Source organism: Oxyura jamaicensis, chromosome 2 (assembly GCF_011077185.1).
Source record: "Oxyura jamaicensis isolate SHBP4307 breed ruddy duck chromosome 2, BPBGC_Ojam_1.0, whole genome shotgun sequence".
In the NCBI taxonomy this organism is placed as follows: domain Eukaryota; kingdom Metazoa; phylum Chordata; class Aves; order Anseriformes; family Anatidae; genus Oxyura; species Oxyura jamaicensis.
Window position 1 is genome coordinate 117,875,457 of NC_048894.1, and position 25,993 is coordinate 117,901,449.

Below are 25,993 nucleotides of genomic sequence, written 5' to 3' on the forward strand. Positions count from 1 at the left end.
TTAGAAATATTTATTTTTAAAATAATTGAAACAGAAGAGAAAAAATGTGAAATGAGCAGCCTAAAACAGAAGATGAACAACAGCAGCTGGACATTGTTATCAATTCACAAACAGGACAAGAAAACAAAAAAATCTGAAGGTTACACAGAAGTTTGGAAACAAAACAGTATTTGGGGAATAACTTAGGCAACAGGGGAATAGGGATTGATCTAACAACTAAGTAAGGGGAATAACATACCGCTTGACTATGAAGTTTGCAATTCAGCAGGACTACAAAATTAGCTAATGCAATTTGGGAATGACTCCAAGCTAGGAAATACAGTTTTCTCAACACAACTTTGGCACAACTACAATAAGAATATTATGTTTTTGTTTTGCTTTGTTTTTTTGTTTGTTTTTTCCTGTGAAAGAAATAAACTGAAAGATAAATTGACAAATATATAGAACAGTGACTGAGACTGAAAAAAAAAAAATTCAAAGTTAATAGACTCCTCAGTCACGCAGACAGAATTTCTAGAAGTGTCTCAGTACTGTTCAGAAAAAAAAATCCTTTTCAATTGAGATATTTAATAATTCACAGAAACAGGATTAGAAAAGAAAAACAGCTTCCTAAAAATGAAGTGCAACACATATGAAGAAAAGTAATGAAAACTGAGAACTCAGACCAGGTGAACAAGCCAGATATCTGGCAGCAGCTATGTCAGAGGGATATACATACGTATTTCCTGATTTATACATTTGTACTGGCAGGTTCCTGTGATGTAAATCCAAATATACTGTAATAGGACCACCTGATTAAGCTGGGTGAGTAGAAAGTACCTTATCTACAGGTATGAATCACAATGCTGACAACACAGATGCATCCAAAACAGGAATATTCTTTGCTTGCAAACATATTTCAGTATAGAATATTGTTAAGCAGCTTATTATGTAGTAAAAAGCATAGTGTATTTTTAAAATATCCCTAGGGTGCTGATGGCCTCTAAATGCTACAGAAAAACAACTGTTTCCAGAAAGTGAATTACAGCTCTTAACTACAAAAAGCATGCATTGAATTCTGTAATCCAGTGTGTTCTAGAATTTTATGCTTCTGAAAGAAGAGACATTCTGCATCTTGAAGTTTTTTTTCCCTGTAGTAGGTCTCCATATTCTTAGGCTACATGGATCTAGGGAAATATACACTCACACATTTGAAAATAAAATTCTGTTTTCTTTGTCAGAAAAATCTCAAGTTTCAAAATGAAATAAAAGAAAGTATCAGACAATAACAATTTATACTTATCCCAACTCCACTTGTAGTTCCACAAAAGAGAATCTAAACTAGTCAATGTCTATGTTACAAATGAGATTTCAACAATATACAAAACTAAAAACTACGTGGCTGCATTGTTTTCATTTAGTTACTCCAAAGCAGACAGAAGAATCAGAACTGTATACTGGAATCGCTCATGTAAAATACATCACGTACATTTCTACATAAATGAAAGCTACAATGATTAAAGCATAAGATGCATATTCAATATGAAAATGTGAATTTTTAAATGAAACTCATATTAACCTTATGTACTTCTTCAGAATTCTGTTCCAAGTCAGTATTTGATGTAATTTTATAGTAATCTAAAACAACTGGCAACAAGACAGCAATGAATGATGGTGGAACAAGTACTGAGTCCCTTTGTAATGATATAATTATCAGTATATACTTGTATGTAAAGTTAAAAATTGTGGTGTTTTAAATACAGGATATGCCTCTACTGACTAACAGTCTTTCTAGGAGAACAACCCTTCTATCTGGAGTAAGAATTCATGCTTAACATTTAAAGCTTTGTCCTCAGTAACATTTATTCTACCACCATATGCCCACTGTTACATACTTTCATACAACATTTGTTGTGTACTTTATGCATCCATTACATAAAGAAAATGTTTTAATTTATTTTCAAAGAGTATTAAGAACAAACATGTCTCAAACATACTAAACTGGTCACGTTTATGTTGTTCACTTAAATTTCATCTTTAATTACTTGTACAAACAGTTCAAAATTTTTCAATCGGAAGTCAGACATGTCTTAAAATAGTATGCTCAGTTTACATTCTGTCGTTGTTACCAAGCTGCCTCATTCTTACAATTTCATCAGTGGATGATCAATACTAAAAAGATTATCAATTCTCACACGTGTGAATTATTTAATCCTTGTCCTAAGTATAAATTTGCAACACAGTAGTAACACTGTAGGTACAGAAGTAATGCTTCAAATCAGGCATGTGAAAAGATTAACGCTCTACCACAGTTGATGCTGGTGTATTTTATGTAGAAGGCTTCTCACGTATCATTTCAGTCTACGGGAGGTAGATGTTTGTCTATGAACTGTTTTACATCCATCATCTCCTGTTCAAAGAGAAAGGTATGTATTAGTTGTAGTTCACTACTAATATATGTTCAGCTACACTGAAAAGGTTTCAAAAATTCAGTTATTGTGAGCAGCTGGGCTTGAAATATTGACTATTCAATTAGTTACTTGGTATGTTTTTACTACTTTGCACACAGCAAATCAAAGCAGGTTAACTTCAAGGCACTAGATAAAGCTTTGCTCAGAAGAGGTTAAAGCCAAAGGAAAAGAACAAAGGCCACCTTTTTTCTCTGTGAAGTTGAACAGGCAAGCTATATATTAATCAAGTAATATGAACAGCACCAGACTGAGGATGGACTGGATTTGAATGTAGCTAACTAAGGCTGTAGGTTCATGCATACTTCAAACCTCTGCAAGTTAACAGTGGTGTGAAAACCCAGCAGCATCTCTTCCTAGCCAAACAATTTTACCTTCATATTTCCTTTCTTAAGGAAGGAAAAGCAACACTGTGAAATAGACTGGGAAACCAATCCACATGAGAAATAATTTATTTTTTATTATTATTTTTTATTGAACCAGAGAAGCTCCTTCATAGGAATACACAATATATGACAGTAGCACTTTATGCAAGTTTAGAAAATGCATTAAGTTATGACCCCCCCAAAATTATGAAAAAAACACATCACAAAGTAGTAATTGTCATAAGAAAGAACACATACATTTGCATGACAACTCAATACCGTTACTGCCTAAATGTAATAAAACTGCATGAAAGTCCCAAAGAGATGCAGCAATCCAAATTTACAAAGTTACTGCTGTTGAAAAATTGAAGACCTGTTCGTTGCTGCCTATTCTGTTTTTTGCTCCCACCATTGTGCGGGTTCAGATGCTTCAAGTCACTAAGGCAGCAAAACTTAAGCCAGCAGTTTTTACCATTTTAGCAAATTGAGATGGTTCAAAGAAGTTTCTGATCAGCTCCAGAGCTGGTGTAGGAAGAGAGGGCCACAAGGTCATGAGCAGAGGGAACTAGCCCACCCCTTTCTGGCAGCAGCAAACCATTACATCAGCTCAACTGTTCTCTGAGCCAGAACCATAAACACAGATTTTGAGGCTGCCTCTTTCAAAACTGCAACACCCCCCTCCACGTTCCTCTGATGTCTCCAAAACCATCCACAGAACATGCACTTCTCCCCAGAATGCCAAGTTGTATTGATGCTGTGAGAATTCAATCTGCATTCCAACGTGGTGATTATTTTAGTAAGTGAGCAATAAAAATTAGGGAAAAAAAAGTGTTTTCTAGACCAACCAGCCTAGACCCAAAAATAAAGTCTTCTGATGAAATCCCCACTAGTCATATAAACTTTTCCCTTGGATGTTTTTTTCAGCCAGGCATTAACTTATTCAGTAAGATAAATCAATAGCACCATGCACTTTTAATTAAAAAATAAAAAATTAAACAAAAAATTGTTTGGAGAGAAAAATAAACCACACAACTAAAACATTGTACATTAAGAAAATTACCTCAATACATGAGCTATGCATCATGCCAGAGTAAGTCCTGAAGGTTACATTGGCTGGATTTATCATACTCTTTAGCTTCTCAACAGTAAGAGAACCAAACATTAAAGGAACAAGTGGGTCACAGTCCCCATGGCACTGAAGTACAGGAATCTCCTTGTTGACACCACTGATAGCACCCTGTCCGGTGTGAGATTTAAAGGGAGGAAGAAAAGAAGCAGACAGTAAATGAAGTAAATAAAACTAACTTATTTGAGATAAAACTACCCCAGGGCACTACTCCCTGTGGCATGACACAGTAAGCTGAATTCTCAAGGAAGAACATAATGAATAGTGTGCAAGTTCCCCATGAAATACATTCTATGCCTGACTACCCATTAAATTTAACAACAACAACAACAAAAAAACAAACACAAAAATACACCTGCATATAAAATTTTGGCACTCATTTCAGAACAGTTCTTTAATAAAATGTGATTTCTGGACTAATAAAACAAACTGATACTTTCTTTAAATATCTAGTCTTTAGTAAGACTTGCAGATGGAACTAGTGGCAAATAGAAAATTCATCTTGAGGGAAAATCTTGCCGTATCCTGTACGCTTCCTCTGAATATCATTTTAAGCAGAGGTAGCTACTGAGTTCTTCCTCATTTTCCCAACTTGACAAACTCTAAAACTGCAGTGCCCTATTTTAAAAACTTCTGAGCTATCTAACTGCAGCCAGTACTCAGTAATGATGTCCACTAATTCCCACACAAGACAGTCTTCAGATATACTAATTTCACAAGTGCAGAACACCTTAAGAAAGAAACATAAATACCTGAACAAAGGAAGTTCGTAGAGGAAGCCAACAGCTGAGGGCTACGACACCTGCTAATTTTTGTTGTGTTGTAAGAGCTGTGTACAATGATAAAGCACCTCCCTAAGACAAAAAGATTAGTATTACTATGGTGAAGGTAACACTCCTTTTAATGTTTCTTTCAAGAGCTTCAGTTTCTCCTTTAAAGAACTTTTTCCATTCCAATTTATTCTTCCTTAGAACCAAAACTAAAAGCAATACAAAGTATTATATGAATGTACATATATACAATACACTTATTGTATTTTCCCCCACCTCCAAGTCCACGTGATCAATTCACAAGTAAAACCTAAAATTTACCATAACTAACAGCTGAAAAATAAACTTGAAAGCTAGACACGAAATAAAGCACTACCACTCATGACCACATCATTATTACTTTAGTATTTTAATTCACTTTCACACAGACAGTTGCCATATAGACCCAATTGGTCTACAGGACATTGACCTATGCTGACATTTTACACGTCACAATGGTCGAAATATATTTCTCAAACAAATCCAGACCATGAAATATCTACTAAGCTAAAGTTAAATTAAGAATACTAGCAAGATGTTCAAGAAAAAAGATTTTTAGACAACACCACAGAAGACTTTAAATAGACTATTCATTTTAGTAGCTTTTTCCCACATGTTCACTTTTCAGTGAACAGTAATTATTTGCTTAACATGAACAAATTCATTTTTTCAGGCAAAAAGAAACTGACACCTTAAAATTTCAGAAACACCTAACATCAGCTTTTCAGTTCAAGTTTGGATTTCCCACATTAGGATAGCTAGGTTGTTTCCTTAGAAAAAGACACAGTTCTTTCCAACCATACCTTACCTGAGAAAAGCCTCCCAGAATAATTCGATTAGAAGGAATCCCATTTTTTACTTCTTGATCTATCAGTGCTTTAACTGCAACATAAATAAAGGCCAATAGTTAAAATGCATTCCACTCTGTAGAAAGTCTATGAGAGAGACCATCTCCCTGATGCCAACAGAAAGCTAACGAAAGGAAAATTTCACCTGCTTTGCATTAAAAAATATCAAAAAATCTAGGACACGATAAAAAATTCCAGCCGCTATACAATTTCCAAAGAGGAAAACGTGCAAGAAGTCTTAACAAAAGTTTCCCTGCCAGGGAGATAGTATCCTCTTCTAACTACCCTGCATCACATGTGGAAGACTGTTCTAGCTTGCTATGCTATCTAGAGGCTCTTAAAAATAACAAAAACGCAGCACACTAACTCCCACGTACATTTTATCATCAAGAATTTGAAGTGTATGAAGTGTTTACACTGATGAACTACCTACGCACTCGTGAAGTTAAAAAAAACACGCAGTTACCTAAACTCAAATCAGCAGTAATGCAACACATTTGTGCTACCTTCCCCAATGATTTTGACCTTGTGAATCAGAGGACTGTTTCAGACTAATGATCAGCTTCAGAATACAAAGAAGCACTTTTAAAGACCTAAAAAGCGTTCCTAAACATACCATTCTCTGCTGCCTGCTTGATCCCAGCTTCATCTTCTTGTGAATCTGGAGAAAGTCCAATGATATCAAACCTTATAAAAATATCAACAAGAGCATTACTCAATGGAGCATCCATTCCACTTCCTTAAAACACAAATAGTGAAACTGAGATATTTTCCAAACTCAAATGCTTGTTAGTTGACTTATTTCCTAAGAATCATCCATAGTTCACAATAAATCACTGACAATCTGTGGATGTAGATAAAATGCTAGATCTAGTCAAAGTTGTTCAGTTTTGCTACCTTGTGTAATTTTCTGCAGGTTCAGCAGCTCAATTTTGGTTTTGCTTCAAAAATATCAGCAGTCATTTCAATTTAATAGAATCACTGAATCATCACAGAATGGCTTGGGTTGGAAGGGACCTCAAAGACCAGTTCCAACCCCTCTGCCACCCACTAGATCAGGTTGGTCAGGGCCTCATCTAATCTGGCCTTGAACATCTCCAGGGATGGGGCATCCACAACCTCTCTGGGCAACCTGTGCCAGTGCCTCACCACACTCTGAGTGAAAAAAATCCTCCTAAGCTCTAATCTAAGTCTCCCCTCTTTTAGTTTAAAGCCATTCCCCCTTGTCCTGTCATTATCTGAGTGAGCAAAGACTCGCTCTCCACCATTTTTTTTTTTTTTATAAGTTCCCCTCAGGTACTAAAAGGTCTCAGTGAGGTCATCCAGAGCTTCTCTTCTCCAGGCTGAACATCCCAGCTCTCTCAGCCGTTCTTCAGAGGAGAGGTGCTCCAGCCCCTCGATCATCCTCATAGCCCTCCTCTAGACCTGCTCTAACAGCCCCACATCCTTCTTGTGCTGGGGGCTCCAGACCTGGACACAGCACTCCAGGTGGAGCCTCACAAGGGCAGAGTAGAAGGGGACAATCACCTCCCTTGACCTGTTGGCCACTCCTCTGTTGATGCAGATTTAACAGTTTTGTGTACAATTTTACAGTTTTGTATACAAAATTAGAATACCGATCGGAGAAATATACAAAAACCAAACACAAGTTACTTGAGGAAAAAAAAAAAAAAAAATCAAACAAGGAGTGGTTTAAGACCGTTGAAATCTACCAAAGTTTTTCAGCTTTCTATTGAGAATGAATGTTCTAGATTTTCTCTATGTTCTACTGACACACCAAATATCGCTCACTTAGTAGCAATGGTATTTTCATTCCAAATCTCCTCTACTGTTGACTATTCACACAAAATACAGACTATAGATTATACTTGTAAAATAAAATTGGCTTCGGTTGTTTTCTTAAGACATAAAAGCTAGTCCTGAGGAGTAACCACTACCACACAGGGAATTAAGTGTACTCATGAAAGCCTCTTTATAAAATGGAACTGAACCAAAAAATTTTTGATACTTATATCCAATTAAAACTAGCCATTTAGGTTATTCAAGATTTTTAATTAAGAACAGTGCGTTTAAACCTCAAGAACTGTCTGCTGTTTAACAAAGTACTTACCACGATGGCATAGCCATGTTCATGTTTAAAGAAACTGGCATAACTGGCCTAAAAGTGAGAACGGACAAAAGTGACATAAGGTATACACTGGAATTTGGTAATACAGATGCAGTTAGCTCATTAAACTACGTATCTCTAATTCTTACTTTTAAACCATAATTAACATTAGCTACCCTGTAGGATCTCTTCAAGAAATCTCTCTTGAAATTAGTCACTTCAGGAGTTTATTACTCAGGGTTGACTTATCACCCTCAATGGAGAGGAAGCAAAACGCTGATGTTTTTATATATGCTTTATATATGTATACATACACACGTAAAATCCACACATATATGCCTTTTAGTTATTCCTAAATATTTCTTGCATTTCCACAGACATTCTCAGCGGATTAAGGAACCTTGCACAGCAGCAAATCTACAAAAGCAGCAAAATGCAGCACAACAGGCTGAGTCTGGCCATATTTGCTTCTCTCAACAGCAGAACCTCCTTAAGCAATGCCTGCCTCCACTGCAAGGCTCCTTCCCACCCTTGTGCTGCCGCATGGCATCATCTCAGACAACTTCATGCCAGGGATCAATACCGGCTGTAGTTTTAATCTACGGAAACGGAGGAAAGTAAATTCTGCGGGGTAGACTAAAAGATGACAAAGGGCAAGTGAAGTGAACAGCAGAGACTGCTGGGCCCTTTTGGAACAGCTCAGTAAAGCGTGGTCATGCGGTAAAATAAATAAATAATTCACAGCCCAGTAATCAACTGATACACACCAAAGTATAATTTACCTATCCTCCCTGTCATTCCTGCTCCACATGTCCTAAGACTGTTAGAGCAGAAGACAACCTGAATTTTGTGTTAAAATAAATTCAGTAAATAGACAGATAGATCTTAATGCTTTATTTACTGACTCCTAACCCTGCTCAGAAGTATTTCACTTCTCAAATTGCATTATTTGCTGAAAATATGAATAAGAATATCCTGTTAATCTTTGAAATGTGCTGTACATCACATGCAAATTGCATCTTCTACACACACACTTGAGTTTAAGATTTGCATTTACATAATGCGAAGTATTTCTAAAGGTCAATACAATACAGAAAATTACTCCTTCTTCAGAACAGCTTTTAACAAATGACCGTGGGGGAGGGGTCATTTCACTCAATCCAGTGAAGACAAAGTCAAAAACAATCCTACTTTATACATAAAACTGTCCAAATATTTTTTCAGTCTGAATTAGTAACAGAAGGAAAATGTGAATAAAAATGCAATTTTGTCCTGAAGTAAATAACCCAGCAGTTCCTAAAAATAACAGCGTCAGAATTATTTTAAATATTTTTGTTTAAAAAAGAAAAGTAGAGACATACAAATCCCATTTAACTTCATCATCTGTGCATGCATCTTATGATGTGACTCTACAGAAAAGGTAAAACAATAAAAGTTACAAACTTACGCATGTGGGCAAATGTATTTTACATGGGGGCTTTTGATACCTGCAAGTGCTTCTGACCACCCATGCCTGTTAACAACAAAAAAAACTATGTTAAACATCATTTATGTTTTAGCTTAGCTCTTACTTCTATGTTGCTGCAACAGCACAGAGCAAGTATGAGATACGCTGAAGTAGGTCAGCATTTCTGGAAAAAAATTACACATAGTACAACCTGCTATGGATATATTACTAAATTAAAATGGTTTATTCTGCCTCTGAGTATTTGTTGCTTATATACAACCAGGGACACTATCTAATTTGAATACCAGACCTGTGGCACTGCTGCAGAAATGGCGCTTTGGCACTATGCAGAGCCTGCTCCTCACCTGGCAGGGTTTAACAACTTCGGCACTGCAACATACGAGCACAGGTATGTGCTGCTTCTGGACTCAGTGCTAGCCCGCAGGCTGCTGTGCTGCTGCTGTAGAGCTAGGGCAGCTTTTTTCACAGGCAGCTTTGCCATTTCTGAATCACATCTCTTGGTGTGGGAGAGTAGCAAACTGACATCTAACCTAGCTCCTTATGGAGTCACCTAGCCGAATCAAACATACTAACTTTGGCTTAGCTGGAATGCTCTCAGATTCAGGCAGTCCTGAACAACACTCCAGGTGCCAGGTAGGATTTTCAAATCTCAAGCATGTGCTGCAGGAGGACACAGAGCCTGGGATTTGCACAGGACATGAGCCGTCAAGCTTCTACAAACCAGGAAACTGGAACTCCTAATTTAAATAAAGAGCTCTGCAAGACTCATGCCAGGGCTCATCTAGACTTGAACTATACTGGACCCAAACCTGAATCCACGCAGCTTTCCCAAACATTTAGCAGTACCTGTATTTCCTAATTTCCTGATTTTTCTCATTTTCCAGTATTCCCAACTCACACAGGTAACAGAAAGGTAACAGAAAGTTGAACAGAAAGGTAACAGAAAGTTGATTCTAAGCAGCCCACATCTGTAACAAATTCATCAGTGACATAGCTGAACTAACCTGTCCAACAGCAGACAAGCCATAACATCATCTTTTAGTTTTAGTATCATTCTAAGAAGTCAATGTATGCTACATGAAGGTAAAGAGGTTCCAAACACACAGACAGCGTGGGTATTTGAAGCTCTGGCTGTGCATGTCAACCTTCTTCCTACCAACACTTTTACATATGCTAGTAACAAACAGTGGGTGATTATCTTTCTTGCATGGTATGTTCCAAAAAGCCCAAAATACCAAGTAAGAATCTAAAGGAGATATATGACTGAGAAGAACTAGTTAGATACGAATTTGGGAACTTTTTTCTTTTAGCCAAATAATGAAGATTATTGTGACAAATTTGACAAACTGCATTGTATACACATTTACACCCTTTAGAACAACCCTCCACGTTGCACATTTTCTTCAGATTATAACGAGTATGTACAAATCCTTGTGCCACTTATGTAGAAATGAAAGGACATAACCTCTAACATGTCAGACATCTCAGAGTAAGAAAGTTGGCAAATTTAATTCAGCAATTTAAAAATTCACATGAAAAAATATAGGTCAGTTTAAACTGCAGGAATTTTAAAAATCTTTAACCTGTCTCTTCAAACATTTTTTTTGTCTTTACGTCCTACAGCTTTTTTGAGGGAAAAAAATGTCAGTGTGTTCAAGGCAGCTTTAGCTAATCTAACCTGCAGCGGACTAGAGAAACAACACAGCAAGTCACCCTGTTTTCAGAGAGGTGTTACAACTTCAGGCGTACATTCCGGTACACTCAGAACATCTGCAAGCCTGAGACTGCATGACAGCTTTGCAACTAAAGCAGAAACGTCACATCTGTATGGGGAAAACTACGTTAAGGAGCAAATTTTTCATTTTTCTCCCCTTGCCAGAAACATCAACCCCATTCACAAGGACTCTAATCCAGAAGACCCAGAAGATTCTGCAACCACTTGCCGAACATTTGGTGCCAAGATGCAGGAAGTAACTGCGGCCTTAGCTGCGTCTTCCTACCAGCAGAGAGGAAGAGGGATAATTCAAACACGGTGACGAATTACCAGTCAGCACAATGAGAGCAAACATCTCCGCTTGTAAAATATTGCCAAATGCAAGGACTTAACTCTTTTCAAGTTACTGAGTGTCCAAGTTACATAAGTTTCAGTTCTGACAGTTGACTGCACTTTTTTAATTCTTTAAAAAAAAAGTTTATTTCTTAAATGCAAACACTGTTTCAACCTAGAGGTGACATTGTAATTCTGGGTAATAAAAATGGTATTCTTCAAAAAATACTATGTAGCTTTGTCCATAAAGGAGCACAATAGACACAGCATTTGCAGTAATTATTTCCAGTACCTGGGTGCTTATTCCTTTAAAAACTTATAGAAAAAAAAAAAAAGTTTCAATAGCATGTTAAAAAGTTTCAATAGCATGTTAAGTCAATGGCTTTAATACTAGAGAAGTAGGAATGAATGCATGCTTGTATCCTGCCACACACAAGCTTCAAACAGGAACATTACACCACTCCTAGACTCCTCCCAAGGATTCCCTGCTCTTCTTATTTCCATTCCAACATGGAATTTCCAGGGGCAAGGGAAACAAGGTATTTTATTTCACAGTCTGTTTGTTGCTCAGGGTGGGGGGTTTTATTAGTGGTGGCAGTTTTTGGTATTTTCTTCCAAGAGTGTTAAAACATCAGACAGACAAATCTGTAGGCAGTAGGTGACTATCTAGGAGTTTGCTTAGAGATGTTAAAATTCAGGCTTTCTTGATTTCAGTGTCACATACTGAAGAATTAGTCTGCGAACTAACTGCACCTACTAGCAAACCGGCACTCCACAAGTCTAGAAAAATTTTTTTTAAAAAAATAATAAAAAAAAGAACTTCTAAATTTAGACAAACGCAGGAATGACCAGGAACTACTCTCCGGAAAGAGAAACGTCAGAAACGCACGGGGCTTCTTTTTCCACCAAATTTGAATCCAAAAGCGTCCCATTCAGACCAAACTACGTGTTTGATAAAAGACGGAAGAGAAAGCTTCTGAGGTTCGTTCTGGACATTTACAATAAATGGTTGCCGACGTTGATGTAGCATACGTGAAGTTACAGGTAAAACGATCAAAAAAAAAAAAAAAAAAAAAAAAAAAGTTTAAATCACTTCAAGTCGCACCCAAACGCAACCCCTACCCCGCCCGCGCTACCAGACCGGCATACGCACCCGGTATCCCCCAGTCCGTGAAGAAAAATCACCTGGAAAAGAGAACCAGAGCGGCGTTAGAGCCCTACGGACGAGCGCCCCCCCCTCCCCCATCCGCCATGAGGAAGCCGCCGGGGCCCGGCCCTGCCCGGGCTCCCCGGGCCGCCCGGTCAACCCGGCCGCCCGACCCCGCCGACCTTCCCCGGGGCCGGGAACAAAGCGGGGAAGGACGGAGGGAAAGAGGGAGAGAGGGAGCCAGCCAGCCCAGCCCGCCCGCCCGCCCGCCAGCCCAGCCCGCCCCGCTGCCCCCGCCCGCACTCACGGCGGCCGTCGCCTTCCTGGCGGCCGGGACGATGGCGGGCAGCGGCGCCGACATGTTGTTGCCGCACATGCACGGCGCTGCCGGGCGGCCAGCGGGGCGCCGGCCAGCAGCGGCGAGGCGGGGCGCGGGGCGGGCGCGGTCCGCCCACACCCCCCCACAGCCGGCCGCGGGGACGGCGGGAGGGGGGGGGCGCTGAGGCGCGGCCGTTGGAGGCGCTGAGGGGAAGGGGCGGCCGCTCCCCCCCCCCCAGCCTCCCTCAGCCCTCCCCCAGCCTCAGTTTATGGTTCGATTGCTATAAAAATCGCTTCTCTGATGTTCTAAAGAGCTCGGGGATAAAGGGGAGTCCCGATAATCATCAGTCAGTCAATATAAAATAGGCATGGGAAAGAGCGAAAACACAACTCATTTGTCCCCGTCAGACCAGATGCCTTCATCGCCAAATTAAATCTCCAGGTTTATGGCCAAAGAGTGAGTGGCTCTTACTCATCCTGACACGCATCAGGCTGTTCAGGCACTGCCTGCTGAACTGCGGCATCGTCCCAGTCCATTCCGAACACTTGGACCAACTCTGGATAAGTACGGCGAACACGTTTCTGTCAGAATGAAACACTCGGTTCTTTGTCCTCTACTCCATACATCTTTGTCAGATGCTTCCTCCCAGAAAGTCAATCCGCTCACTGTGTTCTGCAGGCTGGTATCTGGCTAACACAGATGCTATTTTGGCAACTCAGACGGCAGCTGAACGCACGCTATATGCTGTGAAAGTCCCCCCTTCCCATGGGCACACTCCGTAACTGGCAGGGATGGCTTTCTGCTGAGTATATTTTGCTCAACAGTGTTAATATTTTTGTCAGCATGGCTGCATAAAATATATGACAGAAGTCTTTGCACCAACTGTGTAACTTTAAACACATGACCTCTTTTGACATGACTTATATTGCTTTGGTATATAGTACAAATGCCAAGAGGTCCTGTTATTGCCAAAATTGGATTGTTTTAACAGGAGGCTTTTTAGTGTTTTATCTCTGCACTTTATTGTGTGTGTTCCTGCCTCATGCCTTGTGAGCAGTACTATTTAATATCTTTATCAGTGACATAGACAGTGGGATCAAGTGCACCCTCAGGAAGTTTGCCAGTGACACCAAGCTGAGTGGTGCAGCTGATACAACCGAAGGAAGGGACGACATCCAAAGGGACCTGGACAAGCTAGAAAAGCTGGACCATGTGTAATGAGATTCAACAAGTCAAAGTACAGGGTGCTGCACCTGGGTTGAGACGAGCACAGACTGGGAGAAGGATCTCACTGAGAGCAGCCCTGCAGAGAAGGACTTGGGGGTTTTGGTGGACAAAAAGCTCAACATGAGCTCTTGCAGCCCAGAAGGCCAACTGTGTCCTGGGCTGTATCACCAGAGGGGTGGCCAGCAGGGGAGGGAGGTGATTGTGCCCCTCTGCTCTGCCCTTGTGAGGCCCCACCTGGAGTGCTGCGTCCAGGTCTGGAGCCCCCAGCACAAGAAGGATGTGGGGCTGCTGGAGTGGGTCCAGAGGTGGGCCACGAAGATGGTCAGAGGGCTGGAGCACCTCTCCTATGAGAAAAAGGCTGAGAGAGCTGGGGATATTCAGCCTACAGAAGAGAAGGCTCTAGGAAAACCTCATTGCAGCTTTTCAATGCTTAAAGGGGGTTTATAAAAAAGATGGAGAGTGACTTTTTGCTCATCATGTCAGATAATGAATGATAGGATAAGGGGGAATGGTTTTACACTAAAAGAGGTGAGATTTAGATTAGAGCTTAGGAGGAAATTTTTCACTCAGAGTGTGGTGAGGCACTGGCACAGGTTGTCCAGAGAAGCTGTGGATGCCCCATCCCTGGAGATGTTGACCTGATCTAGTGGGTGGCATCCCTGCCCATGGCAGGGTGGTGGAACTAGGTGATCTTTAAGGTCCCTTCCAACCTGAGCCGTTCTATGGTTCTATGGTTCTGTGATGTACCCAGCCCAAATGTATTACAAAAAATGTAGTTCATGCACAAAATATTCTTAAAAGATTAGGAGCTGCACGCTATGTCAGGTGCTTAGCAAGCATGATAAACCTGATGCTTGCTGTAGAGGAGGTGAAAAAAACTGTCTTCCCTTTCCACCTCAGCATGGACTACACTGTCTCTTATTTAGTCAACGTAAATGTCACGAGGCGGCCTGCTGGTGCACCTCCTGCCTAGAAGGTCAGCAGTCAGCTCATAACTGGAGCAAGCTTTCAGCCGGCACAGCTGGAGCGATCTCAGCCTGGTCAGGGCTGCTGCAGACACACAAGCTCCGTGGGGACCCGGCACGCAGGAGCTGCACAACGGCAGGGTGGCCTGCGGGGCACGGGGCAGCCCGCCGGCTGCGGGCAGACGTTCGGGGGACTTCGCTCTTAAAATCCTAAAGGAACCAGTGAAAACATCTGGGTCGTGAATCTTTAGAGCCTTGTGAGTTGGCCGTTTCTTTTAGGGAAAGAGGTGTCTGCACGTGAATGTTTTATACCTAATTTAAGGTCGTGCAAGCTTTATGAGGCACAACACTAGGTATTATAGAAAAAAAATATATGCATTTTTCCCTGCCCTAGTGGCTGACATGCACTGGGACGGTTCCCCATAGCACTGTGTACAGCTGGCTTGCTGACCACCAGGAGAAGCAGCACTCCTCGACCCGACACTTCATAACGCATCCAGCCCCCCCACCCCGCCCTGGGCCGCCATGTCGGGGCCGCGCAGCCCCGGGCGCGCTCCCGCTTCGGGAGGGGAGGAAGTGCGACAGTGCCGCGAGGCGCGCTTTGCGGCTGCTGCCGTAAAGCAGCCCCCCCTCCCGCCAGCGGCGCTGCCGCCCTTGGGCCGGGATGAGCGGCCCCGGCGGGAGCAAGGCCCTGGAGCTGCTGCGGTCGCTGCCCAGGGTCAGCCTGGCCAACCTGAGGCCCAGCCCCGGCTCCAAAAAGAAGGTGGGTGCCTGCGGCGGGCTGGGGGATCCCCTGAGCCTGGGTGCGTGGGGCTGTCCCTGCGGACAACTGGCGGATGGGTGGCCTCAGCTAAACCTGGGGGCAGTTGGAGAGACAGTAGTGGGTGGGAGACGGTAACAAAAGTCACTTGGCAACCGTTCAGTGGGTAAGGAGTTGGCTTGAAGGCTGCACCTAGAGGGTGGTGGTCAATGGCTCTGTGTCCACGTGGAGGCCGGTGGTGAGCGGTGTCCTTCAGGGATCTGTCCTGGGACCAGTGCTGTTTAATATCTTTATCAGTGACACAGACAGCGGGATCGAGTGCACCCTCAGCATGTTTGCAATCACACCAAGCTGAGTGGTGCAGCTGATACAACAGAAGGAGGGGATGCTATCCAAAGGGACCTGGACAGGCTAGAAAAGTGGTCCCACATGAACCTAATGAGGTTGAACAAGTCCAAGTGCAAGGTGCTGCACCTGGGTCAGGGCAATCCCAGAGGTGAGCACAGACTGGGAGAAGACTTTACTGAGAGCAGCCCTGCAGAGAAGGACTTGGGGGTTCTGGTGGACAAAAAGCTCAACATGAGCCAGCAGTGCGTGCTTGCAGCCTAGAAGGCCAACTGCATCCTGGGCTGAATCAGCAGAGGAGTGGCCAGCAGGGTGAGGGAGGTGATTGTGCCCCTCTGCTCTGCCCTTGTGAGGCCCCACCTGGAGTGCTGCGTCCAGGTCTGGGACCCCCAGCACAAGAAGTTTGTGGGGCTGTTAGAGTGGACCCACAGTGCTTTCTAGAAACGTTTGTGGAGCTGATGAGTACTCCTTTGCTTGTAACCCCAAAGAGAGATATGACAAGGCAAGGAAATAGATGTTTTCTCTTGCTGCAGCTGTCAGGGTTCCCTTGTGGAGTTACTTATCTTGACCCAACTTCACCAGGGTCAAGAGGAATGGGAAGAAGAGGTCTTGTACAGAGCTGGCATGGTTATTCCTAAGTATTTTCAGACTGGTTCAGGCCCCAAAACAGTGTTTTCAGGTTTAGCATCCAGAAGTTGTGAGATTTTCTGAATTTGAGGTTTAAAGAAAGTAGAACTAATATTTTCCTTGCAGTATTTTTTCTCAGGATTTTTTGGTTTTCAAGATAGCTGCTGGGGTTAGGAAAACACTTTTTTTTTTTTTTTTTTTAAATCTTCTCTTGGTAGTAGAGATTCTTTGTATACTCATTGGGTCCTTAGCAAGTAACTTGCAACTTCAAATAGGAAATGATTTTTTTTTTTTCCTGTGTTAGCACTAACTATTGGCCTCCAGTTAGAGCTCATACAGGTGACCTCAGCTCTCTTTCTCATGGCACCTGAGAGCTTCAGTCTGTGATTATTCTGCTCCCGTGAGTGGATTTAAGAGCATTTTACTTCACAAACAAGTTGCCAAAACAACCTAAATGTTTGGATTGACTTCACTGACAGTCTGGTCAGTATACCAGTTGCGCTCCAAATATACCAGTTTTGACCCCGAATCATCTGTGTATTTGTGTTAAATGAAGTCACTGCGTACACCGGGGTCTGGGCAGGTTGTGCCCTCCCTTTGCCTCCAAGTGCGGTGAGCCAGATCACAGAACTAAACCTGACAAAAACTAATTAGGCCAAAAGTTGGTTTTCATCCAGTTTAATTCCCTGGTCCGTCCAACGCAGAGACACGCAGCATGAGAGATCCTGCAAGTAAAGCCGCAGCGTGTGGGCGAGGGATGAGACAGCTTCCTCTAGTGGCAGGAGAAGTCTGGTCTAGCGTAAAGTTTCACTTGACCTTTATGCTGCTTAGCATTAACACAGGTGAGCTGTGCATCTTAGATCAGGTGTTTCAAGCATATTCATGCATTTTTTTCTGATGTCTGTCCACATTGGCCTTCTTATTAATATGACGGTGCGCAGTAGGGGATCGGTAACTTTGGAAAACTTGCAGGCACAATAAAAAGCATAAAGCATCAAATTTTGTGTATTTGTGGTGTTAGGCTAATAATAATCAGGTACCGTGATGCACTGAGCAGTTTTCAGACCTTCATTTCACCAAATATTCTGTGCTGCAGCGTAACCCCATAGCAAGACTTGCAGGATACGGGGCGCCTGCAGTTTGGCTGAGTGTTGAACATGAAAACATAAGGTGAAGAAACTGACTGAAGTCACTTTAATTATGACTTGTTTAAATTATTTTTGATCCAGCAGGGACTCAATCAAGGTTATCTTGTAAGCATTACAAATGCTATTTAAAATGTCTTTCTTTATCAATTCAAGTTGAGGAACACATTGGAAAATAGCAAGTGTGTGTATTTTGTTGTGGAGTTATGAGACTTAGTGAGATGGCATTGCTCCTTCCACGTGTGTTCGCAGTCCAGTGAACGTTAGCTTAAATGGGAAAAGCTTTGTGAGGCCAAATGGATCCCTCAAAGTGGTGCACAGGTATGGCCGTGCCTCTTGGAGCTGAGCAGAGATCTCTTATTGTATTCAGCACAGCAGTGAGGAATCTGGAGCTTATGGCTTATCCCCAGCAAAGCATGAAGAAGTCAAAGTGATCCTTAGCGCTGCAAAATCCTCAGTGCATGAAATACAGTCGTCTGACACAGTAGGCTTCTAATAGCTAGGTCAGTGTGCGCTGGCACCGCTTCGTTTAATATCTGGTGCTCCCAGGTGCTCGTTCCCACCATTGTTTACTGCCTGTCTTGTAATGCTACTGATTTTGGCATACCTGTATTGTACTGAGTGGTGCAACTGATCTAAATTCGGGAGGGAGAGGGAAACGGTTTTACCTTTGCCTAGATCTTTGATCCTGTTCACCATTTAGCTATGCAAGTGTTTTTCCTGGCACAAACAGGAGGTGAGTGCAAGAGGATTGCTGGAATGCTGTACTTATGGCTGCAATTCTAATTTAAAGCGCTCAGGAAACTAATTGCTTAGTTTCACAGTCTTAATTTAAGCAGTAATAAAGTTTTGAAATATAATCCTCTCTTCTGATTTGTAGCCAGTGATTGCAGGCTTGCTAAAAAGTCTGAGTCCATGAAAAGAGCTGTATGTATGTGTAGCGTGTGTAGTCTCTTCCCTTGATGTGATTTTTTTTTTCATTGTTAGCATTCAGAAATTTCTGAGCGCTGAGCAACTTTCTTATGAAATAGGAGGAAATATCAAAGGTTAATTCAGAGGAATTATCTAACTTGGAGAGAGCAGGATATTAAGAGGTAGGATTAAGTACTAGTATTTCTTTTGTTGCAATACCTACCTAGAGCTGTGTACAAAAATGACATAAACTGCTTTTCTGAGTATTTTTCCCCTTAGAAAAGAGCTATTTTTTTTTCCCTCCAAGATTCAGCATTTTAAGTTGGTTGTACCTCTGAAATCTTCTGTTTTTATAAATGCTTATCTACAAAGTCGTTGACTACCTGTCATTGTTTGTTTTCAAGGAGAAAAGACGTGGCCGCGGAAAATACGGAGGTAGAAAGTGTGGCAGAGGTCACAAAGGAGAAAGACAAAGAGGAAATCGTCCCCGATTAGGCTTTGAGGGTGGCCAAACTCCATTTTATTTGGCCATACCAAAGTATGGGTTTAATGAGGGACATAGGTAAGTTTCTTCACATTTAAGCAGACTGATTAATTTCTGAATTTCTTAAGCTTTCTCCTGAAGCCGGAATCTATCTAATATGCCAAAACACGGCTAACTGAAGAGGAGATATTCCTCTGTGATCATTAGCTTGCCTGTCAGCACAATCTCTCATTTCTCGTGAGATTTTTTAAAATTTATTTTAACTAATTATTTTTTGTTGTTTTACACCTCTTATTTGCCCTTTTCTTTGCATAATTCTTCGTATGTTGCATGTGCCCATGCCCCTACAGCTGAGCACATTTCTTCTCTGAGCCCACTTCTCCATGCATGTTTTTTTCCCATTCCTCTCATTGGACTGACTGGAAACGGCTCCATTAGTGAACTCCCGTGAAGATGTTAGGCTTGGAAGTGTAATCCAAAGTCTTTCTTTGTTATTTCTCACTTTGCTTTATTCACTTGAAGCTCTGATCTGCTGCCTGCCAAACAAACCTGCTTCTCTTCGTTCCTCTACGTTTTAGCCATGCGAAGCTGCTGTCTTTGTCTGGGCTCCATCTGTTCCACCTAGTATCTTAGCAAACTCTTTAATACCAAATCTGGTGGATGAGCCCGTTAAGTCATCTTTTGCCATTGTTCTCAGGCATCCTGCCTTGGCTGTCACTTCTGTTCCCTTTTCACATTGTGCTTGCTTGTGCCATTGTCCATCTTCCAGCTTTTTAAAATGATTGGCCTAACACGTCTTTTCTCTAGTTGCTATTCTTAGCTGTGGATCTGTGTCAGTGTTTTTATTCATTTTCTTTGCTATACTGACAGATACAATATTCTGTGGTTTTATTTTTTTTAATTGCTTGTTTTTGTTTAAATCTGTTTTTTGTTTTCGAAGATAGCATGCGTGTTGCCTGGGTCACTAACCATCTTGTTGCCTTTACCTATGTTCTCAGCAACTTCTATATCTGTACAATGCTGCTACAGATGCTAGTAACAAAAACATGCCGCACCTAGCAGGCAGTTCGAGAATGAAAGTACTAATGTGTTTTTATTCATAATTTGATAAACTTGCAGTTTAATTTCATGTTTTGTTTGCTGATTTACCTTCAGCAAATACCTGCACATTTTTATATTTTCAATTTATACATGAAGTGTAACTTACAGACCTGTCCTCATTATTAAAGGTTTTCTCTGCAAGTCTTGTTAGTTTTGAAGTGTTTTACACTATATTTCCAAGTACTCTCCCTCTTTACTTAATTTATTATAAGAGTAACCAAGAGGCACTTTTAATACACAGAGGATGTGCTGCAGAATGCAGATGCTGATCTTACGTTAACAGCAGTCACAAGTTTATTCATAAACCACACAATTCCAAGCCTCTGCAGTGAAAAAAAATACGTTTTGCTGCTTTTTAACCAAATCTGGCACACGTGGAAACAACAAATAAAATATTCATAATTTTTTAGTGTTTTCAAAATTCCAATGCAAGCCTACTGTAAATGTTTTTCTAGTGAACATTGTAAGTGCAATCAAGAGACTGTTGTCAGGATAGGAACATAGGAACATGCTGAACAGTGTCTCTACCTGTTTATCTTCACAATATTATTTTCTTCGCATTATTCTTTTTTCTGTCTGCAGTGGTTTTTCTCTACTTTCTGAACTCTTGTTCTGTTAGGAGCTGTCTGACGGGTAGTTTTACTGCTTGGTTGTTTTCTGTTTCGTGTTTGTTGTGGTTTAACCCGGCTGGCAGCTAAACACCACACAGCCGTTCGCTCACCCTCCCCCCTCCCTCTCTGGGATGGGGGAGAGAAATGGGAAAGTGAAGCCTGTGAGTTGAGATAAAGACAGTTTATTAAGATAGAAAATAATAATGATAATAATAATATGTACAAACAAGTGATGCACAATGCAATTGCTCACCACCCGCTGACCGATGCCCAGCCCAACCCCGAGCAGCCGGCCCCCCACCCCGGCTAGCCACCCCTATATATTGTTCAGCATGACATCAGATGGTATGGAATACCCCTTTGGCCAGTTTGGGTCAGCTGTCCTGGGTCTGTCCCCTCCCAGCTTTTGCTGCACCCCCAGCCTGCCCACTGGCAGGACAGAGTGAGGAGCTGAAAAGTCCTTGGCATAGTGTAAGCATTGCTCTGCAGCAATTAAAACATCAGCATGTTATCAGCACTTTTCTCATCCTAATCCAAAACATAGCACCCTACCAGCTACTAGGAGGGAAAAATAACTGTCCTAACTGAAACCAGGACAGTGTTGCTTAGCGTACTATTAACAGAGACAAGCTTTTCACTTTTGCTACTAACCCTCACAGATTTCCAATAGTGGTGGTGAAACTGGTCATTTGAGAAAGTTCTGAGCAGCAGCATAACTGGTATGCAGGAGGCATAGGACCAGGAAGACTACCCAGAGAACTGGTTTGCGCAGTAAAATTAGAACTTCATAAAATGCAACAGCAGCTTCTGCTGAAGGTGATAGCTGCTGACACAATATTCCATTTTCCTTTGGGGATATGGATTAATGTAGATGTTCTTAATATTTCTCTCCCTTGTTGAGAAAGATTCCATTTACTACTTGTTAGATGTCAGGTGCAATGGTAATGAACTAAAAAAAACTTGTTGGATAGAGGCAAGCTGTGCAGGAGCATGTACTGGGCTTGGCTGCTACTCTGACTAAATTTCTATGGAAAGGCAGAGGTACTTTTTGTTTTCATCATGGGTGTTTTTTGTTTGTTTGTTTTTATTCATTTGTTGTCTTTTGGTTGGTTGGATTTGTTTGGTCAGATTTTCCAAATGCATCACTGAGGCTGCCAAGATGGATTCACTTTGAAAGTGATAGTTATTTAGAATCTTGTTGACTTACCAAGAAACGCTGATGCTTCAATTTCTTCATGTCTTGCTGCTTTCTTAGAACAGTCAGCAGGTAGACAGGTATTCTGGAGTAAACAGAGCTCAGCAAAAGGATTAATGCCATATTAAGGGTGAGAACTGAATGCATAATGCAGTCTTGAGCTCTAACTGGGGCTTGTAAGTTTAATGCAAATATGATTTTGGCTTATGGATGACTGTTTCAAGCATTTTCTTGATAGTTTTAGGACTAGGTAGAAAATTGAGTATGTGTTGTATATCATTGACCAGTTCTATTAAAGTTTCATAAATATCTTTGTCCCTTTTTTTTTTTCTCTCCCCAGACTCAGACGTCAATATCAACCACTGAGTCTTCAGAAGCTGCAGTACCTGATTGATCTGGGTAGAGTTGACCCCACACAACCAATTGACTTAACACAGCTTACCAATGCCAGAGGTGTAACAGTACAACCTCTCAAACGAGATTATGGCATCCAGCTGGTGGAGGAGGTATGCATACAAAACAGATCTATTATTGTTTTAGGCAGTGTAAAGCCTTGAGTTTTCATTTTTTCCACGCCAGGCTATCCAAATGTCTTTCTCCTTCCTCTGTTTTTGGAAGCATCTTTGTTTTTCTAAGTTAGTTTTCTGTGGAAATTTTTGTGATATTAAATCCACTAGAGGGCACTGTGTGTTAGCAAAATAATAGGATGGCGTTTCAAGACCAGGGAGACTATACAAAGGTAATAGTTAAGGAAGGTATAATGAGAGGTCAAGAAAGTATTTTAGAACAGAAAGCTAGAATGTACCAAAAGAAATGTCTGAAAATTTTGGACAAGCAAGCGTCTTTACTTGAACCCAAGTGACTGAATGAGAACAATTTGGTTACCGTTCTTGGTGCAGCAAACAGACAAATAATATTTTGCAGGACTTAATGTTTCTTGTAACTTTGCAGAGAGGATTGAATGTATGCCTTAAAATAGTCATTTTAATATTACTCTAATATGTTTTGAAACTTACAGGGTGCTGATATTTTTTCAGCAAAAGTAAATATTGAAGTACAAAGGGCATCTGAATTAGCAATTGCAACCATAGAAAAAAATGGAGGTGTTATTACAACATCGTTCTACGATCCAAGGAGCTTGGGTAAGGATTTCCACTCTTTTCTGTCTGTGAGAAGATGAAGTCATCCAAATCTCTCCGAACAGTACATACTGGACGATCCTCTACTTTCTCTGTTCTGAGGCATTGAGCAACATATATAAATGTTATATATATAACACTGTGCTTTTTTAACTGTTCACCTGTTAATAGTTATTTACCAATCACCCAGTTAAAGAAATGTAAGCAGCTCTGTAGAAAGAGGAACTAATAAAGAGTTGTTTCTTTGAATTTTTGTACTTCAACTTTTCCATGCATTTAATAACCCTAGGAAAATTCAGGGCAAAAAAATGACTTAAATAACAATTGGTTGTTGATATTTTTTATTTAAAATACTTTTCCACTTAAAGTGAGGAAGTAACTAAGCTAGAGAAGGTCAGAATCGTTCCAGTCAAAATGGCTATTGTTTTGAGAACACTTTCACTGAAGAACGTGGCTTTGCTTTGCTTGAGGCTGCATCCTGCCTAATACTCATTCATGCAATTTTTATTGGCCATAATGGAGATTTCATGTGTGAATGAAGCTGAGGACAAGAGGAGTAGACATTTTCCAGTGTGCAAAATACGTTACCCTGGACTGATACAAGTTTTGTTTGTTTGTTTTTTTTCTGATCCAGAAAATGATCTAAATATTGAATTCAAAGGGACTGGAAAGTAACTTGCCAACTGTAGCAAAATTTGAGGAGAGGATACTTTCACAAATGTCTACATAGAATCACAGAATTGGAAGGGACCTTAAAGATCCCTTAGTTCCAAGCCCCCTGCCATGGGCAGGGACACCTCCCACCAGACCAGGGACACCTCCCATCCAGCCTGGCCTTGAACACCTCCAGGGACGGGGCATCCACAGCTTCTCTGGGCAGCCTGTGCCAGTGCCTCACTGCCTTTTGAGTGAATAATTCATTTCCTATATCTAGTCTAAATAGGTGCACATACTATGGATTCTTTATTTAAAATACTTACAGAAACACAAAATTCTATACTTGATGACTGTGTAAATAGCCACTTCTAACCTGGAAGTCCATCTTTGGAATAAGATGCCATCTTCTGGCTTAGTTATTGTATCTTTCCAATGTAGGCATTCTAAATGCATTAGAAATAATGATTCATCTGGATTGTTTCAATTGATCTTTATCAGTTGTCACTAGAGTTGTTTGGTTGGTTAAGTGAAACTTGTAAATAAGTATTTAATTCTGAACAAGAATATTAAGATTTGTTTTTTTGCTTGATATTCTTTAATAAATGAGTTTTATAACTTTTTAGCACAAAATACCCAATAAAAAGTGTAGTGTTTCTAAATGTTGATTGTAAAGCATCATATCTAATTTTGTCTCTTCTCTGCACACAGAAATTTTAATTAAGCCAGTAGTGTTTTTTCTGCGTGGCCAGCCTATTCCAAAGCGGATGCTTCCACCTGAAGATCTAGTTCGTTACTACACGGATGCCAGTAATCGGGGGTATCTGGCAGATCCATCTAAGGTTGCGGAAGCCCGGCTTGAACTTGCCAAGAAATACGGTTATTCTCTACCAGACATAACTAAGGATGAGCTCTTCAAAATGTTAAGCACACGCAAGGATCCCAGGCAGATATTTTTTGGTCTTGCTCCAGGATGGATCGTAAACATGGCAGACAAGAAAATTCTGAAACCAACCGATGAGAGGCTGCTAAAATACTATAGCTCGTGAATTCAGGACTAGAGACAACTGCAGGTGTACAGGAAACATCTGGGTATGAAATAATGGATACAAAATGGTGTTTGTTTTTTTTAAGACTCCTGCTACACCAGACAAAACAAAAATTATTGTTTATGTAATCTACTGATGTAGCTCTCATTTTTTTTATTGTCATAATACTGTCCATAAAAAAATCTTAACGTTTGGAAGCAGTGTAGAGTCTGACATAAATAAAGCATGTGTTCGGGCACTTTCTCTTGCTATGATTTGCCATTTACTTTTTCAGGAAAAAAAATATTCCCGTACTGCATCTGTTTCAGGGGATGATTCCAAAGAGTAGCCTGACTTCATAATTAATTTGTATTCTTCTCCCCTCAAAATCCAAAACATGATTGTACAAAACAATATTAAGTTTTACAAGTGGTGCATAAAATTTTCTACAACATTAATTGGAATGCTGTCTTGAATACCTCTGAGAAGTAATCCATCCCTTTTTTTTTGGATGGGGAAAATTAAGAGAAATTGAAAATATCAAAGTACAGAAGAATTCATTAACCTCTTCAAGTCCACAGCAATGTTTTGCATTTTGCCACTGCCATCAATAGTGAAAGTGTTTGAGAGATCCTTATGTACTTATTGTCTTATACTCATCCTTTCACATGGAATTGAGAAAGACGTGGTGTGCAGTTTAAAATAATTTTATCTAAACTTAGGAGAGCTATCCTTTGTTTTTTAAATCAATGGTTATTTTTATTCAAACAGCACTTAAAACTTATCCAGACACAAAGGTAATGTTGTTAATTAAAATGCATAGCAGAATCCACTGTGAATGAATATCCATGCATCTGATGACTTTAGATCATGATGCACAAAACACACAGTAAGCGTTCAGTTTTCAGCTTGATCTCAGACTGTTTGTGGCAGCAGACAAATGAATTTTGGAGATGTAAAAAATTATCAACAAATTACTTTTATGGGGTATAGTATCAATTTATCAATAGTGTCAATGATCAGTCTGGGTAAATACATTTTCCAACAAGTGTTTGTTTCATCAAGCTGTCTATAGTACTGTATTATTTCTATCCTAGGTTTTATCTGCATGATTAGG

At 40.7% G+C, this 25,993-nt stretch overlaps 2 protein-coding genes and 1 long non-coding RNA gene across 3 annotated transcripts; 2 read left to right on the forward strand and 1 right to left on the reverse strand.

Moving 5' to 3' along the window:
- Positions 1-1,255: 1,255 nt before the first annotated feature.
- On the reverse strand, positions 1,256-12,813 carry LYPLA1 (lysophospholipase 1). The gene is made up of 9 exons (XM_035316919.1): positions 12,672-12,813; positions 12,371-12,402; positions 9,150-9,215; positions 7,706-7,753; positions 6,212-6,282; positions 5,556-5,629; positions 4,691-4,792; positions 3,873-4,049; positions 1,256-2,389 (listed from the first exon to the last, which is right to left on the reverse strand). Exons 1-9 carry the CDS (start codon positions 12,738-12,740, stop codon positions 2,336-2,338), a joined length of 693 nt encoding a protein of 230 aa, XP_035172810.1. The 5' UTR covers positions 12,741-12,813; the 3' UTR covers positions 1,256-2,335.
- Positions 12,814-15,477: 2,664 nt separating this feature from the next.
- Positions 15,478-25,140, forward strand: MRPL15 (mitochondrial ribosomal protein L15). The gene is made up of 5 exons (XM_035316918.1): positions 15,478-15,638; positions 19,069-19,226; positions 22,396-22,561; positions 23,074-23,197; positions 24,560-25,140. Exons 1-5 carry the CDS (start codon positions 15,540-15,542, stop codon positions 24,895-24,897), a joined length of 885 nt encoding a protein of 294 aa, XP_035172809.1. The 5' UTR covers positions 15,478-15,539; the 3' UTR covers positions 24,898-25,140.
- Positions 20,041-22,114, forward strand: LOC118161491. The gene is made up of 2 exons (XR_004748056.1): positions 20,041-20,915; positions 21,460-22,114. It is a non-coding gene; the product is annotated as an uncharacterized LOC118161491 (long non-coding RNA).
- Positions 25,141-25,993: the final 853 nt, after the last annotated feature.